This window comes from Narcine bancroftii, chromosome 8 (genome assembly GCF_036971445.1).
Source record: "Narcine bancroftii isolate sNarBan1 chromosome 8, sNarBan1.hap1, whole genome shotgun sequence".
In the NCBI taxonomy this organism is placed as follows: domain Eukaryota; kingdom Metazoa; phylum Chordata; class Chondrichthyes; order Torpediniformes; family Narcinidae; genus Narcine; species Narcine bancroftii.
The window spans coordinates 66,160,256-66,178,568 of record NC_091476.1 but is presented as its reverse complement, the minus strand read 5'-3'; the positions used below and the strand labels follow the sequence as shown (position 1 = coordinate 66,178,568).

Sequence of the window (18,313 nt, the reverse complement as noted above, 5' to 3'; positions counted from 1 at the left end):
AAGCATTATATAAGGGGCCATTGGCGAAAGTGACAGTAAATGGATATATATCAAAGCAAAATAACTTAAGCAGGTCAACACGGCAGGGATGCTCACTATCACCCTTATTGTACACGTTAGCTATAGAACCACTAGCAGAATTGATAAGAACAGAAAATAATATAAAAGGGATAAAAATAAAAGACAAGGAATATAAAATCAGCTTATTTGCGGATGATGTTGTAGTATACTTAACAGAACCAGAAATATCAATAAAAGAATTATATAAGAAATTGAAGGAATGTGGAGAAGTGTCGGGTTACAAGATTAACGTAAATAAAAGTGAAGCAATGCCAATTAATTATGCGGATTTCTCAAAATTTAAGAAGGAATCACAATTCAGATGGCAAATGCAAGCAATAAGATACCTAGGTATACAAATAAATAAAAATCTCGGCCATCTATATAAACTCAATTATTATCCACTAATGAAAAAATTACAGGACGATTTAGAGCATTGGAAAGATTTACCATTAACACTAATAGGAAGGATAAACTGTATTAAAATGAACATTTTTCCAAGGATATTATACCTATTTCAGGCATTGCCAATACACTTGACAGAGAAATTCTTCAAGGAGTTAAAGAAAATAACCTAGATTGTATACCTAAAATGGATGAGAGGGGGGGTGGGGGGGTGGCTTGGGAGGAGGGAGGGGGGGGAAGAAAAAGTCACTGTAAATGTGTGAAAAAGAAAAAGTGTATATCATGGCTATTGTGATTTATGGTGTGAAAAATAAAAAATTAAATAAAAAAAAAAGGAGTTAAAGAAAATAATAAGGAAATTTTTATGGAGAGGCGGGAAACCGAGGATAGCACTAGATAAATTAACAGAATGGTATAAACAAGGAGGCTTACAACTGCCAAACTTTAAAAATTATTATAGAGCCGCACAATTAAGATACCTATCAGATTTTTATCAAACAAGGGAAAAGCCAGATTGGATGAGATTAGAATTAGATAAAATAGGGGAAAAGATACCTGAACACATATTATATAAATTGGATGAAAAATTGGTACAACATAGAAGTTCTCCAGTATTACATCATCTCCTCAATATTTAGAAGAAGATTCATGTAGAAAGAAATAAAACAAATTATCAATTACCAAAACTAATATTGACGCAAAACAAGTTACTCCCTTTTACAATAGATAATCTTTTCTTTAGAGAATGGGGAAAAAAAGGGATTTAAAGAATAGAAAATTGTTTTTCAGAAAATAGATTCTTATCCTTTGAACAAATGAAATATAAGTACAATATAACTCAAAATACAGCGCTGGCATATTACCAATTGAGATCCTACTTGAAGGATAAATTAGGAAGCAGTTTGAGTTTGCCAGAGGGAAGTAACCTTGAATATGTGATTACAGATACAATGATAATCAAAAGATTTATAACAAATATGTATATTAAACTGCAAGAAAAGGAGAATGAGGAAACAAATGGTAAAACTAAACAAAAATGGGAACAAGATTTAAATATAAAGATAAAAAAGGAAACATGGGAGAAGTTATGCTCCGGAACGATGAGAAATACAAGAAATACGAGGTTACGTATGATACAATATAACTGGATACACAGGCTATACATTACACCTCAAAAGTTAAATAAATGGGACCCAACAGTATCTCATAGATGTTTTCGATGTAAAAAAGAAATGGGAACAACAATTCATGCGATCTGGACATGTGAGAAAGTTAAAAAATTTTGGGAAGATCTAAATCAGATATTAAATAAAATAACAGAAAACAATATACCAAAGAATCCAGAGATCTTCCTCCTAAGTAACATAAAAAACAAAGAATTTGGAATTGATTTGGAGGATGCACAAAAAAGATTTGTTAAGATAGCTCTAGCCGTAGCAAAAAAATGTATTATGTCAACCTGGAAATTGGAAGATAATTTGAAAATACAACAATGGTATATAGAAATGAATAAATGTATTCCATTACAAAAAATAACATATAGTTTAAGAAATAATATTGAAATATTTGAACAAATATGGGAGCCTTACATTAAATACAATAGCGAAAACCTACCGGGGACAATCATTACCTAAGTTAACGGAAGGAAAAGCAAATGAAAAGAATGGACTCAGTAGAATTTCTGGTGTATCTTTATTGAATGACAACATTGTCTGACTGATTTAATGTATCCTAGATTTTATACCTTAAATGGACGGGAGAGGGGAAGTAGGGAGGGTGGGATGGGAGGAGGGGGAGGGAGAAAATGGCACTGTATATGTGTGAAAAGGAAAAAGTGTGTACCATGGTTAATGTGATTTATGGTGTGAAAAATAAAAATTTTTTAAAAAAAAAGAAAAAATAACATATAGTTTAAGTAATAATATTGAAATATTTGGACAAATATGGGAGCCTTACATGAAACACAATAGAGAAAACCTACCGGGAACATTCACTACCTAAACTAACGAAAGGAGAAGGAAATGAAAAGAATTGACTCAATGGAATTTCTTGTTTATTTTTATTGAATGACAACATTGTTTGACTGGTTTAATGTATCTTAGATTTTGTACTTTAAATGGATGGGGGGGGGAGGTAGGGAGGGTGGGATGGGAGGAAGGAGGGGTGGGGAGAAAATGGCATTGTATATATTTGAAAAGGAAAATATATGTATCATGGTCAATGTGGTTTATGGTGTGAAAAATAAAAAATCAAATTAAAAAAAAGCTGCCTTCGCACTCGTCCCATCACACACTCCTAGGGTCAGACACAGAGTGAATCTCCGTCCGCACCGTCCCATCACACACTCCCGGTGTCAGATGAAGAGTAAAGTTCCCTTCGCACCGTCCCGTCACACTCTCCCGGGGTTAGACACAGAGTGAAGGTCCCTTCGCACCATCCCATCACACACTCCCAGGGTCAGACACAAAGTGAGCTCCGTCCGCACCGTCGCATCACACACTCCGGGGTCAGACGCAGTGTGAAGGTCCCTACGTACTGACCCGTCACACAATTCCGGAGTCAGACACTGAGGAAAGATCACTTCGCACTGTCCCGTCAAAAGCTCCCGCGGTCAGACACAGAGTGAAGCTACCACCGCAACGTTTCGTCACACACCCTCGGGGTCAGACACAGAGTGAAGCTCCCTCCACAACGTCCCATCACACACTCCCGTGGTCAGACACAGAGTGAAGCTCCCTCCACAACATCCCATCACGCACTCCCGGGTTCAGACACAGAGTGAAGTTCCCACCTCACATCCCATCACGCACTCCCGGGTTCAGACACAGAATGAAGCTCCCTCCGCAATGTCCCATTACACACTCCGGGGTCAGAGACGGAGTGAAGCTCCGTCCGCACCGTTCGATCACACACTCCCGGTGTCAGATGCAGAATGAAGTTCCTTTCGCACTGTCCCGTCACACTCTCCTGGGGTCAGACACAGAGTGAAGGTCCCTTCTGGGCCAGGCACAGAGTTAAGGTCCCTCCACAACATCCCATCAAAAACTCCCGGGGTCAGACACAGTGTGAAGCTCCCAACACACCGTCCCATCACACACTACCAGGGTCAGAAACAGAATGAAGTGTCCTTCGCACCATCCCATCACACAATCCAATGTTCAGACACAGAGTGAGTCCATCCACACCATCCAATCACACACTGGGGTCAGACGCAGAGTGAAGGTCCCTACGCACCGTCCTGTCACACAATTCTGGAGTCAGACACTGAGTAAGGATCACTTCACACCGTCTCGTCAAACACTCCCGGGATCAGACACAGAGTGAAGCTACCACTGCAACGTCTCGTCACACACTCCTGGGGTTAGACACAAAGAGAAGATCCCTTCACACCATCTCATCACACACTCCCTGGGCCAGGCACAGATTTAAAATCCCTCCACACCGTCCCATCAAAAACTCCCGGGGTCAGACACAGAGTGAAGCTCACTCCGCACTACCCCATCACACACTCCAAGTGTCAGAGACAGAGTGTACTTTCTTCCGCGAGGCCACATTATCCCTTCACACACTCCTGGGGTCAGAAACAGAATGAAGCTGCCTTCGCACTCGTCCCATCACACACTCCCAGGATCAGACACAGAGTGAAGCTCCCACCACACTGTCCCATCACACACTCCCAGGGTCAGACACAGAGTGAATCTCCCTCCACATCGTTCCATCACACACTCCCGGGGTCAGACACAGAGTGAAGCTCCCTCCGCATCGTCCCATCACACACTCCCGGGGTCAGACACAGAGTGAAGGTCCCTTTCCATCGTTCCATCACACACTCCCAGGATCAGACACAGAGTAAAGGCCCCTCCACACCGTCCAATCACACACACCCGGGTTCAGACACAGAGTAAAGATCCCTCTGCACTGTCTCGTCACACACTCCTGGGGTCGGACACTGGGTGAAGCTCCCTCCCCACTGTTCTGTCACACACTACCTGGGTCAAACACAGAGGGAAGCTCCCTCCACACCATCGCATCACACACTCCGGGTTAAGAAACAAAATGAAGCTCCCTCCACACCATCCTATCACATACACCCGGGTTCAGAAAGTGAGTGAAGTTCCCTCTGCACCGTCTCGTCACACGCTCTCAGGCTCAGACACTGAGTGAAGCTCCCTCTGCACTGTTCTGTCACACACTACCTGGGTCAAACACAGAGGGAAGTTCCCACCACACTATCCCATCACACACTCCCATGGTCAGACACAGAGTGAAGCTCCCTCCGCACCGTCCCGTCACACATTACCTGGGTCAGGCACAGAGTGAAGCTCCCTCCACACTGTCCCATCACACACTCCCGAGGTCTTATACCGTACTGAAACTCTGTCTCCACCGTCCCATCACACACTCCCTGGGTCAGGCACAGAGTGAAACTTCCTCCGCACCATTCCATCACACACTCCCGGTGTCAGGAACATAGTGAAGCTCCCTCCATACCATCCTATCACACACTCCCGGGGTCGGACATAGAGTGAAGCTCCCTCCACACCATCCCTCTCAGCAACGAACTCACCTCCCGTCCCCAGCACCTTTAGAAGTTCAAAGTTTTCCATGCCGACTGTCTCCGTATGCCCTGTCAGGTTCGCTGTTGGCAGAGGGAAAGAGTCAATGATTGGAAACTTTCACACTTGCACATGGACACACCGCGCAAGCGTGCACGCATTGCATTCGCACATTGTACACATAACTCCCACGCACAATAAATGCACACCACAAACTGGCTTCATCACAAACACACACATCTGCAGTGCCATGTATACGTACGCAGGTTCATACACAAATCCACAGCCCAACCATCCCTGGGAGACTCGGACAACGCATCCTGCCACTAGTCATGGCGGTACGACAGTGAAACTCACTGGGATGCAGCCCGTATCTGGGATGGGGAGGGGGAGGGGGTTCAAGGGGAGAGCAAGGGGGGGCAATGATGGAAGGGAGAGTGGGGGAGGGAGAGTGAGGGTGGAGGAAAATGAGGGGGTGAGTGGGGAAAGGAGGAAGTGAGGGGAAGTGAAGGGGTGAGGGGGAAGTGGTGGGTGAGGGAGAAGTGAGGGGAAGAAGTGAGGGGAGGAGGTGAGGGGGAAGTGAAGGGGAAAGTGAGGGGTAGGGAGAAGTAAAGGGAGAGAGTGAGGGAAGGGATAGAGAGGGAGGGAGTATGAGGTGGGAGGGAGGGAGGAAGGGGAGAGATAGAGGAGTGAGGGGGAGGGTCTGTGATGAACGGGAGGGAGTGGGGGTGGTCTGGTGACCCAAGCTCTGACCTTTGCCCTGGCCGCCTACCCCAGGTGGGCACAGTGCCCCCTGCTGGCAGCGAGGCCAGTGAGAACCAGGAGTCGGCCAACTTGCCCATCGAGCCTGTTCTGCCCATTTAATAATACGGTGGCTTGACCCTGGAGTAAAAGGGTAACAGTAACCAAGGAAAACACAGGACCCATCTGGAATCAGGGTGGAACCACTGGAGACGGGCAAGATCCTCAACGAGCCCTTCTGTGTGGAGAAGGACACGAGAGCTGGTGTCCTCATGGTGGTACGTGGGAGGGTCAGTGTTGCAGCTGAGAGATGTTGGAGGGAATGGGTACAAATCCTCTTGGCAGCTGCATCACAGATCAATCAGGCCGTGTCAGCCCATTGGCCTTCATCGTTCTGGGGGCCGAGCATGGACATTGGGAGTGAGCAACGAAACTCTGCAGACGCTGTGTTGGCAGCAGAGCCACATGCAAACGCTGGGCAAACACAGCGAGACTCACAGCGGAAGTAGAGATGACATCACCGACGTTTCGGGCCCGAGCCCTTCATCATGGTTCAAGCGAACAGCAGGCAAGCGCCAGGGAGAGGAAGGGGGGAGGAATGGGACGGTTGAGGAGGGGGGGGTGGGGAAGAGGTCCAGACTAACAGACAAAAGGGTGTTCATTGGTCGTGATAAGAGGAAAGGTGAGAACTGATTTTGGCTCTGGGGAAGGAGAGAGGGAAAAGGGGGGGGAGAGAGAGAGAGAGTTGGGGAAGGAGACAGAGGGAAAAGGGGAGGGGGAGAGAGAGAGTTGGAGAAGGAGATGGGGAAAAGAGGAGAGAGAGAGAGATGGGGAAGGAGACAGAGAGAAAAGGGGAGAGAGAGAGAGTTGGGGAAGGAGACAGAGAAAAGGGGGAGAGAGAGTTGGGGAAGGAGACAGTGAGAAAAGGGGAGAGAGAGAGCTCTCTCTCTTCCCTTTTCCCACTGTTCTCTTTCAGTGAGCCAAAATCAACGTTTAATTTTTAAAAATGTTAACGTAGGCAGAGAGCGCGGGAACAGGCCCTGACGGCCCACGAGCCCGTGCCGCCCAATTTACACCCCTTTAACCTCCACCCCCCACCGGTACATTTTCGAAAGGCCCCCCCCCCCCCGGAAAACCCAGCAGACATGGGGAAAATGTCCAAACCCTTTACCAACAGTGCGGGATTCGGACCCCAGTCCCAATTGCGGGCGCTAACCGCTACCCCAACCAACCCCTCTGCTATCATATCCAGTGAGCACGTTTTGTCCTCCCCCTTTCTCTCCCCAGTCTTTTGCTCTGACGCCTTTTTAACCTCGTACTTCGAAGAAGGGCTCAGGCCCGAAATGTTGGTCATTTATCTTTACATCTTCTGGGTGCCACGAGTCTGGCTAAGTCCCCTCCCCAGCTCCTCTGTGCATTTTTACAGAGGTTGGGGGGCTCATGGTTTGAGTATCAGTCACCAGGACACAGATATGGCTGGAGAGGATGGTGGGGGTGGGGTTCCGAACCACAGGGAGAGGATGAGCAGCTGGGGCTTCGTTCCTTGGTGGGGAGGAAGGAGGAGGGGGAAGAGGAGCAGGGAGGAGAGGTGGATGGAGATATCGATAGAGTGAACACAGAAAGTCTTTTGCCCAGAGTCAGGGAATCGGTAACCGGATTCCGATTTATGGTCAGACGACATACCTGACATCACATAAAACCCTGAGATTCTTTATCCCTTGGACACGGCAGAATTACCGCTTATTGGTAGTGTAAAAAAATTAAACTGTACACAGTGTAAAACATGTAAACAAATAAAGAACTGTCAAAAGGTAACGAATGTAAACAAAATGTTTGTGCAACACAGAGAGAACAATTGCGAGTCCTTAAACGAGTCCCTGATTGTGTTTGCCATTGAGGAGTCTGGTGGTGGAGGGGTAGCAGCTACTCCTGAACTTGGTGGTGCGAGTCTTGTGGCACCGACACCTCTTTCCCAATGGCAGCAGCGAGAACAGAGCGTGCGCGGATCCTTCATGATCGCCGCTGCTCTCCGACGGCAGCGTTTTCCCCACAGATGTTCTTGGCGGCGGGGGAGGGTTTTATCCGCGATGTCCGCTACCTTTTGCAGAGCTCTACGCTCGGGGGGGTTGGTTATTGGGGTCCTCATCCCAGGCCGCGATGCAGCCGGCCGGCCCACTTTCCACCACGCCTCCCGCAGAAATTCACTGGTATCTTCCGGTCAGATCAAACCTCTCCAAACTCCTGAGGAAAACCGAAGCACTGACGGGCTTTCTTCACAACGCCGCTGGGTCCGGGAAAGGTCCCCCGAGATGGAGATGCCCAAGAACCAGAGGATGTGTGTTTATGGTGAGGGGGTTGGGGGGAGGTGGGAGAGGTCTAATGGGGACCCTTTTTTAAACTTTATGCCCACAGAGAGGGTGCCAGGCGTGTGGCGCGTCCACCGGAGTTCACTTGCCCTTCTCCCCCTCCCCCTTACTCGGCCCTACTACGTGGCCGTTTCCAAATGGAGGAGCTCGGGTCTGAAACGTCAGGAAGATACGTCCCTTCTGAGTTTTTTTTTAAACAGCAATCACGGCCGTGTTTCCCCAGCAGCGTTACTCGGTGCTGTAACCCACCCCTGTGGACCTCCTCCCGTACCAGGCCTTAGTAATGTTTTTTGTACTAAAATATTACTTGTAATTCCCGTCAATTACTGAGGCAGACAACAAGAAAATTATTTCCTAGATTCTATAAATACAAACAACAAAACTGTTTTGTAAAATCTTTCTGCATCGAATTACGTTATTAGTAATGGAGACAAAGCCCTTTTTCTCAATTCTTCTCCTTTTCCTTTACGGATCAAGGTCCACAAATTCCCACAATATGGCGGCTAAAACACCAGGGCCCTCAACCGAAGCAGCGACTGTCAAAATCCCCAGCAGCAACAAAAACGACAGCGCTTGCTGGTTTCCGCGGGGACTGCGTGGTTCAAAGTGCCACAGCCAGGTAACAGAGGCAGCGCTGACCCTGAAGCACAGTGGAAGGTTCAAAAAGGAAATCGAACTCTCGCCTCGTGGTAGCCAGGCTGGCGAAAAATGTTTTTGTTGTTATGGCGAACGACAGGGATATTTTCTATATTTAAAAAATCATAAATTTCTGGACGACAGTCATTTCGGTCTCACCCCCTCTGAGGGTGTCACCCGGTGCAGTCCGCACCCTCCCCCCCACCCAGAGATTTCACAGCCCTTCTGACCTGCACCCCAGCCATCCACGTGCCTGCCCAAATGTTGAAGACACAGTTGGATTACACGGATTGAATGGGTTTAAAGGAGACATTTTGATCAGCGTGGGCAGGTTGGGGGGGGGGGGGGTGGGGGGGGCGAAGGACCAGTTTCCAGGCTGGAAAGCACGCAGATATGGCGGCTGCCGGGTCAGAGGGCTTCCAGTTCTCTGGTGACCTGTGGGCGTGTGGCTGGGCGTGGTGGGAGACAGGCAAGTCGCTCCCTTCCTGTGCACCAGGGATCAGACTGATAGCCAGGGTGGAGGTGTCAGATGTGCCTCAGGGGCTTCTCCCTTCCGGCTCACAGGTTGCTCAATCAGGACACGCCCAGGGTGATTCAGCGGGTGCTGAGGCAACCTTCACAGAGAAGGTTCACACAGGAACCTCTGGCAGGGCCCAGCCTCGGAGGTGGGGTGGGGGGGGGAACCATCGGAGGGAGGGGAAATCGGGAGAGAGGGAGAGTTCACACACACACACACACACACACACACACACACACACACACACACACACACACACACGTGGAGGAGATACATGCTCACACACATAAAATCACATTCAGACACACAAACATAGACACACATGCACACACAGAGACACACGCACACATGGGGAGACACACACTCACACACTTACACAGAATCACATTCAGACACAGGCACAGTGACACACAGGCACACTCTCACACACACACGCACACAGACACACACACGCACACAGACACACACACAGAATCACATTCAGACATGCACAGTGACACACAGTCACACTCTCACACACACATGAACACAGACACCCACACAGTCCAATTTCGGCATTGTCTGTGCAAAGTTTGCACGTTCTCTCCGTGCCTGCATGGATTTCCTTCAGGTGTGTGGGTTCAAATGCCAGTTGCTGACACTAACCACGCCCCCTCCACCTGATCGTGGATCTGTGCATCTCTGTGCAAGGAGACTGCGGAGGATGTGGAGGCCGACCTTCTGCACGGACAGATCTGAGAATGGTTGGGAATTGTGGGCTCTGGGGGTACAGGCAGGTCAGTGGAGCTTGATACAACAGTCAGATTGACCGTGACCTTATTGAAAGGCAGAGTAGGCACGACGAGCCAAACAGCCTGGTCCTGCTGCTATTCCTTGTGCTCCCTGAGTGCAGGGTGAGGGGAGGAGGCAGGGTGGAGGGAGATAAAAGGAGGGGAAGGGATGGAGGGAAGAGATGAGGATGATGGAAGGATGGAGGAAGGAGATGGGGATGATGGAGGGATGAATGGAGGGAGAGGGAGGGATGGAGGGAGAGGAAGGGAAGGGATGGAGGGAGAGGAAGGGATGGAGGGGGGGAGTAGGGGGATTTTCCATCATTCACTGTGGAAGACGTTAGCCGTACACCAGACTTTCAAGGGTGTCAGGTGCAGCCACAATCTCCGGAGAGACGTTGCTTGGGAAGCTGAATGGTCTTGGGTTAGATAAGTCTCCTGGACCAGTTGGAATGCACCCTTGGGCACTGACCGAAGTCGCTACAGAGGTTGTGGAGCCTCTAGTAATGATCTTCCAAGAATCGATAAATTGTGGCATAGTTCCACAGGATTGGCAAACTGTAAAGGTCACTCTGCTATTTTGAAAGGGGGGGAGGCAGCAGGAAGGAAATTATAGACCTGTTCACCTCACATCAGTGGTTGGGAAGTTGCTGGAATCGATTGTCAAGGATGAGGTTATGGAGAACCTGGAGGCACACGACAAGTGGGGCAAAGTCCACATGGTTTCCTGGAGAGAAAACCTTGCCTGACAAGCCTCCCGTGGTTTCTTTGAGGAAACCATGAGCAGGCGACACCAAGGACTTGCAGAGGATGCTGTGTATTTGGAGTTTCAAAAGGCCTTTGACAAGGTTCCGCCCCCTGAAGCTGCTCCACAAGGTTAGGACACCCCCCCCCCCCCCCCACGGAATTAGAGGAAAGATACCAATGCGGGTAGAGGATTGGCTGATCAGCGGGAAACAGAGAGTGGGAATAAAGGGATCCTATTCTGATTGGTTACCAGTGCTGAACCGCAGGGGCTAGTATTGGGGCCATGCCTTTTTGCATTGTCTGCCAGTGATTTGAATTGTGGGATTAAATGAGTTTGTAGATGATACAAAGACAGGTGGAGGCGCAGGTAGCGAGGAGGAAAGGGAGAGGCCACAGAGCGACTGGGGTAGGTGAGGAGAACTGGCCAAGTGGATGGTCATGCACTTTGGTGGAAGAAAAGGGCAGACTATTGTTTGCGTGGGGAGACAATTCAGAGGTGCAAAGGGACCCCTCTCGCTGAGCAGGATACCATAAAGGCTAACTCCCAGGTTGAGTGGGTGATGAAAGTGAATTCCTATCTTGAGGAACAGGGTACAAGAGCAGGGATGTTATATTGAGGCACTGGTGTGGCCTCACCTGGAGAGCGGGCTTCAGTTTTGGGTTACTTATTTAAGAAAGGATGTGTTGGAATTGGAGAAGCTTCAGAGCAGGTTCACAAGAATGATTCCTGAAATAAAGGGATTAGCATATGAGGAATGTTGGACAACTCTTGGACTGGATTCCTTACAGTTCAGAATGAGGGGGGTCTCATTGAATGCTGACAGGTCTGGACAGAGTAGATGTGACCAAGTTGTTCCCCCACCCACAGTGGGAGAGTCTGGGACAAGAGGGCACAACTTCAGGACTGAAGGACGTCTGTTTAGAACAGAGACGCGGAGGGATTTCTTCAGCCGGAGGGCAGTGAATCTGTGGAATTTGTTGCCACAGGTGGCTGTGGAGGCCAGGTCTATTTGAGGCGGAGATTGATGGGTGTCAAAGGTCACGGGGAGAAGGTAGGGGAGAGGGGTAGGGTGGGAGAATGATGGAATGGCGGGGCAGACTCGATGGGCCAAATAGCCTATTTCTACTATGCTGGAGAAAGTCTTCAGGGCGAGTGGTTCTGTGGGAGAGGAAGGTGGGCGACATCAGGATGTGCCCTCCCTTCCAAGAGAGGGGAGGGAGAGAAAGAGGGGGAGAGGGGGGAGGGAGAGAGAGAGGGGGGAAAAGGGAGGGGGGAAAAGGGAGGGGGAAAGAGAGGGGAGGAAAGAAAGAGGAGGTAGAGAGAGGGGAAAAGAGGGAGGGGGAAAGAGAAGGGGAGGAGGGAGAGAGGGGGAAAGAGAGAGGAGGGAGAAAGAGGGGAGGGGAGGGAGAGTGTGGAGGGGGAGCGAAAGGGGAGAGAGGGAGGGGGAGAGAAGGGGACAGAGTGAGAGAGAGAGAGAGAGAGAGAGAGAGAGAGAGAGGGGTAAGAGAAAGGGCAGACAAACTCTGGCAGACGTTCCATGGACCTGGCACCTTCTCCAAGTGTCTAAAATTAAAAAGGTCCAGGACGGTGGTTCTCAACCTTCTTTCTACTCACATCCCACTTTAATTAATCCCTCTGCCATCGGTGATTAGTTAGGGTTTGCTTAAGGTGGAATGTGAGCAAGAAGGGAAAGATGAGAATCACTGCCCTAGATCCACTTGTCACTGAAATATTTGGCTTGAGAAAAATTGACCCATTTCCTTTGGGAGCTCTGAAATGGTGCACATAATGAGTCAATGAGGGATAATTAAAACAGTGGTTTTCAAACTTTTTCTTTCCACTCACAAACCACCTTAAGCAATCCCTTACTAATCACAGAACACCGATGGCAGAGGGAACACTTAAAGTGGGATGCGGGTGGAGAGAAAAAGGTTGGGAACTACTGGCTAATGGGATAGTTGTACATGGCTCTGTGGGACTGGACCCGGACCTGCTGATAGGATAGTTAAGAAGACCTGTGGGACAATGGGCTTCATTAGTCGAGGGATTGAGTTCAGGAGTCAGGAGGTCATGTTACAACTCTACAAATCTCTGGTGAGATCTCACTGAGAGTATTGTGTTCAGTTCTGGTCACCTTGTTATAGGAAGGATGTGGAAGCTGCAGAGAGGGGGCAGAAGAGATTCACCAGAATATTTCCTGGATTAGGGAAACAAGTCTTTATGAGGCAAGGTCAGCAGAGCTGGGACTTTTCTCTTTGGAGCAAAGGATGAGAGGGGACTTGATGGAGGTCGACAAGATTATAACAGGCGTAGCACCTGTTTCCTAGAGGACATCTGTACAAAGTTATGGGAGGGGAGTTTAGGGGAGACATTGGGGGTCATTTAGTTTTACACAGAGAGTTGTGGGGGCCTGGAACACCTTGCCAGGGATGGTAGTGGAGGCTGGAACATTAGAGGGAATTTAAAGGATGGAAGAAAAATAGAGGGTTATGGGTTAGGGAGGGTTTTGTACTTTTTTCAAAGATGGCATAGATGGGTCGGCACAACATCGAGGGCCGAAGGGCCTGTATATGCTAAGTATACAATTCTATGCTCCTGCCAGGAAGAACTTCAGACTCCATGAGAAAGGGCAACATCACTCTCAGCTTCGAACGGAAGGGAGACCCATTTCATTGCTGAATGTCGACTACAAAATCCCATCCAAGGCCATCGCCAATCGAGTCAAGTCTGCCCAGACTAGTCCTGCACAGTTCCGGGCATGAAGATCGCCGACCGCCTTGCGCTGTGCAGGGACACCGTTGCCTACATGCAGGACAGGGGTGGGGGAGGTGGGGGTTGGGAAAATGCCTGCCTGGTCAGCTTAGACCAGGAGAAGGCGGCTTTTGGCTGGACTTCGCACATGTACAGGAGGGATGTGCCTTGTGGAATGGGCTTGGGGAGGGAGGGAAACCGGAATTTGGATTCAACTGCTCTACACGGTTGGATATCTTCCCCATTGTCTGGCAAGGCTGCCCTCTGTCTCCAGCCAGACTCATCGACCTCAGTCAATGGATTTAAGATGAGGTGGGATAGGTTTTTACAGAGTTGGGGAGGATTGTGGGGAAGAGGCAGGTGTGGCCATGATGACTGTCCGTGGGAGACTGCATGAACAGAGGCTGCCCTGTGGGGCGCAAACCACGAGGCAGTCACGGAAAGTTGACGGCCCTATAACAGTTTGACGGGTTTTAAAAAAGAGCCTGCAGAATTCTGGAAAGGAAAACATCCTGCAGGCAGATGAGACTAAGATGAACCTACATCAGAGTGATGGCGAGAGCACAGTGCCGAGGCATAAAGGAACAGCCCAAGATCCAAAGCACGCCACCTTTACCAGGGTTTGTATCTTTCAGGGCCAACCTCTGCATTTCCGTTCATGAAGCCTTCTGTGGGCAGTGGTCATGGACACATCCACACCCGCCTCCTGAAGGGTGTTTCTGATCTGTCGGACTGGAGTTTGGGGATTTTTCCTCATGATGAGGAGAATTCTTCTGTCATCAGCAGTGGAAGACTTGGAATACAAGTCCCTTTGCGATTACTGAGCTCATCAAAACGCTCATTCTTTTTGACGACGTTTCAATCTGTTGATTTTGGTCACCTTGAGGTTTGGCTCTTCTTGTTTTATTCTTTGTTTCTCCACCTTTTAATGACATCTTTGACTTTCATTGGCATTTGGGGCAGCATGGTTGGGGTATCAGTTAGTGCAATGCCTTTACAGCGCCAGCAACTGGGGTTCAAGTCCTGCGTTGTCTGCAAGGAGTTTGCACGCTCTCCCCGTGTCTGCGTGAGTTTTCCCGGGGGGGGCTCTGGTTTCCTTCACAATGTACCAGGGGGTGTAGGTGAATGGGGCAGAAATTGGGCAGCGCAGACTCATGGGCCTGTTACCGTGCTGTATGCCTTAAAAAAAAACTCTGGTCCTCGTGTTGAAAAATGGCAATGACAGACTCCAGAGGTGATCAAGAGCTTCAAAGTGAGCCCAGCTCTCTTACACCTGCACCAATGAAACCATTATTAAACATACCTTACAAACACCTGTGAAGCCAAAAGGTGCCCTGGAACATGGGGGGGAGGGGGGAACTGTATAAAGAGTGCTGTAATTTCTAAACGGTCAAAACAAAATGTTTACAAATACCTTTGAATAAAATCTGGAAAGTGCTCTTTAATTACAAGTGAATTGTTTGATTACAAATTTAAAACCATGAAGTGTAGGGGCAAATAAAGGGAGAGAAAGTGTGTTTGTCCCAAGCATTATGGAGGGCACTGTACAAACTCACCTTGGTCCATTCATATCCACACTCACACTGATGCATTGCGGTGCTACACCCACCAGCTTACTGCAGGGGTGACCTCCCAGGAAGACCACCTGGGAGGCTGACTCCACCTGGCCAGCTGTCAATCAACAGGCCTCCAGCCGACCCATCCTGGGCCAGTCACGCGTGAAAACATCAAGACTGAAACCGCTGGACAAGACTTTAAGCCTGTGGGTCGGAGACGGACTGTCACACATTAGAGGCAGAGTCAGAATTTATTGTCGTGAGCGCGTCACGAGATTCCTTGTTTCGCAGAAGCAAACGTTTCCACGAACCACCTTGCAAACTACATAGAAATAGTCGATGAAGTGAAGAGGGAGGTAGTGGCTGCGGTTCAATGCCCGCTCAGGGATCTGACGGGCGGAGGTGGGGGGGAGGAGCTGACCTTGGGCCGCTGGAGCTGACCTTGGGCCGCTGGGTGCTCATCTTCAGGCTCCTCACCCCCGATGGTAGCATCAGAAGAGGGCCTGGCCTGGGGGGTGGGGGTCTTTGAGGATAGAGGCTGCTATAGATATATATATATATATATGTGTGTGTGTGTATATGTGTGTGTGTGTGTGTGTGTGTGTGTGTGTGTGTGTACACATTCTCTCTCTCACACACTGACATATATACGCAGACACACAATCATACACATAGTCATACACACACACAAATGCACACATACATGCAGACACACAGTCATACACACACAGTTGTACACACACATGAACACAGTCATGCACATGCCAACACATGCAGACAGTCATACACACAGTCATACACACATGAACACACATGTGCAGACACACAGTCGTACACACACACACATGTATGTAGACACACACAGTCATACACACTCATACACAATCACACAGACACACACTCACTCACACCCCCACAGCAAATGAACCCCTTCTATGTGCTGTTAGATGAGGCCATCTCTGTGTGAAAACACAGAAACGCCGGAGGAACTCGGCCGGTCTCGCAGCGCCCGCAGGAGGTAAAGATACAACCGATGTTTCAGGCCTAAGCCCTTCCTCAAGATTTGTGTAAAAAGTAAACGGACACCTAAATTAAAAGGCAGGGGGGTGGAGCTCAGCCCAACAGGCAAAAGGTGTTAATTGGACATGTGCGTGTGAGCCTTATTGACTCCAGAAGGTGTCAGACCCAGACTAGCACCAAAATCCCGGAGGAACTCAGCCAGCCTTTTCAGCGTCCATCGATACATCGCTGACATTTCAGGCCCATGCCCTTCCTCATGGGAAATCTCAGAAAAGGCAGGAGCAGGATAGATCAGGAAGTCTCCGAATTCAAACCATGGGGGGAGGAATCCAGGCCAACAGAAAGGTGTTAATCAGATGTGATAGGGGACGAGGTCGAATTTATCACATCTGTGTGAAAGGAGCCTGGGAGTGAAGAGACCACGGAGACGAGGGGGGAGGGGAAGAGGGGGTTTATTGAAAACCAGAGGCTTCAGTAGGACGTCGATAGGGTGAAAAACTGGGCTGAGGAGTGGCAGATGAAGTTTAACCCAGAGAAGTGTGAAGGGGCTTATTTTGGTCGGTCAAATGTTATTAATGGTCAGGCTCTTGGCCGGATGGAGGATCAGAGGGATCTTGGGGTCTGACGGTCAAAGCAGTGGCACTCTGGGGTGAGGAAGGCAGATGGTGTTTTTGCCTTCATTAATCATGGAATCGAATTTAGGAGCTAGGAGGTCACATAGCAACTCGACAGGACCCCCGTGCCCCAACTTGGAGGACCGTGCTCAGTTCCAGTCCACCTCACCTGACGTGAGGGGGGGGGGGGAAAGAGATTTACAGGGACGTTGCCTGGATTAGGATGGAGACAGATGGGGCGAACTCGGAGAAGGTACAGAGGAGATGTCAGAGAGGCCATCGCGATAAGATCCTTTTAGAAAAATAGAGGGCGATGGGAGAGCTGGTAGTTTCTATGCTCGGCACGGCTTTGTGGGCCGAAGGACCTGCATTGTGCTGTAAGGTTTCTCTGGTTCTATCAAAGCCATCCGGTTGGAGGGAACCAAGTCGGAAGGTGAGGGGTCCTTCCTCCAACATACGGGTGGTCTCAGTCTGACAGTGCGTGGACATGTGTCATGTGCTGCCGGACATGTCGGTCCATGTGCACGACACTGAACAGTCTGGCCTGGTTACTCCAGCGCCCGCAGTCTGCTATGTTTCACCTAGACTAGAAAAGGCCAAGTTCCACGCTTGCTGCACCTTCCAAAGTGGCGTCGGGAGGGACATTCAATGGTGCAGCAAGCTCAAAGAGGGCTGAATGGCCTCCTGGACCCTCGGAACACACAGAGTAGCGGTAAATGAAGCCAAACGCACCCCCTGCCCCTCAGGAACATAAACTGTTACAATGATCAGGCGACTTTAATTTTCGAAGTGGAAATACATCACCCCCCCCCCCCACCCCACCCAACCTGAAGGGGTGACCCGAAATGATTCCACTTTTAAATATCACTTCTCTCCTCTCAGTACCTCTGAGCGACGCAATGAACAACGGTTAATTCGGACAATCCCGGAAAAGCAAAAAATGATTGATGCCGTTCACAGTCAGATAGGTCCGTTCACACACACACACACACACACACACAGATACACACACTCCCACACACACAAATCACAAACACACACATTCACACTCTCAGACACACACACAAATCATACACAGACACACACAAATCATACACAGACACACACAAATCATACACAGACACACACAAATCATACACAGACACACACAAATCATACAGACACACACAAATCATACACAGACACACACACAAATCATACACAGACACACACACAAATCATACACAGACACACACACAAATCGTACACAGACACACACAGATCATACAGACACACAGATCATACAGACACACACACACACAAAAATACAGACACACACAAATCATACACAGACACACACACAAATCATACACAGACACACAGATCATACAGACACACACACAAATTATACACAGACACACACAAATTATATACAGACACACACAAATTATACACAGACACACACAAATTATACACAGACACACACACAAATTATACACAGACAGACACACAAATTATACACAGACACACACAAAAATACACAGACACACACACAAATCATACACAGACACACACACAAATCATACAGACACAC

General features: G+C 48.9%; 1 protein-coding gene across 7 annotated transcripts in view; it reads right to left on the bottom strand.

The window, feature by feature from the left end:
* Nucleotides 1-18,313, bottom strand: part of LOC138740800 (ribosomal protein S6 kinase alpha-5-like) — a 97,868-nt gene that overhangs the window by 76,561 nt on the left and 2,994 nt on the right. For 6 of the 7 annotated variants that reach the window (XM_069893914.1, XM_069893915.1, XM_069893919.1 and 3 more), the window contains one exon: nucleotides 5,033-5,104. The exons of the other annotated variant lie outside the window; for it this stretch is intronic. In XM_069893914.1, the coding sequence (XP_069750015.1) occupies nucleotides 5,033-5,104 (72 nt within the window). Of the gene's footprint in view, nucleotides 1-5,032; nucleotides 5,105-18,313 lie in introns of those variants that run through there. 7 annotated transcript variants of the gene reach the window in all.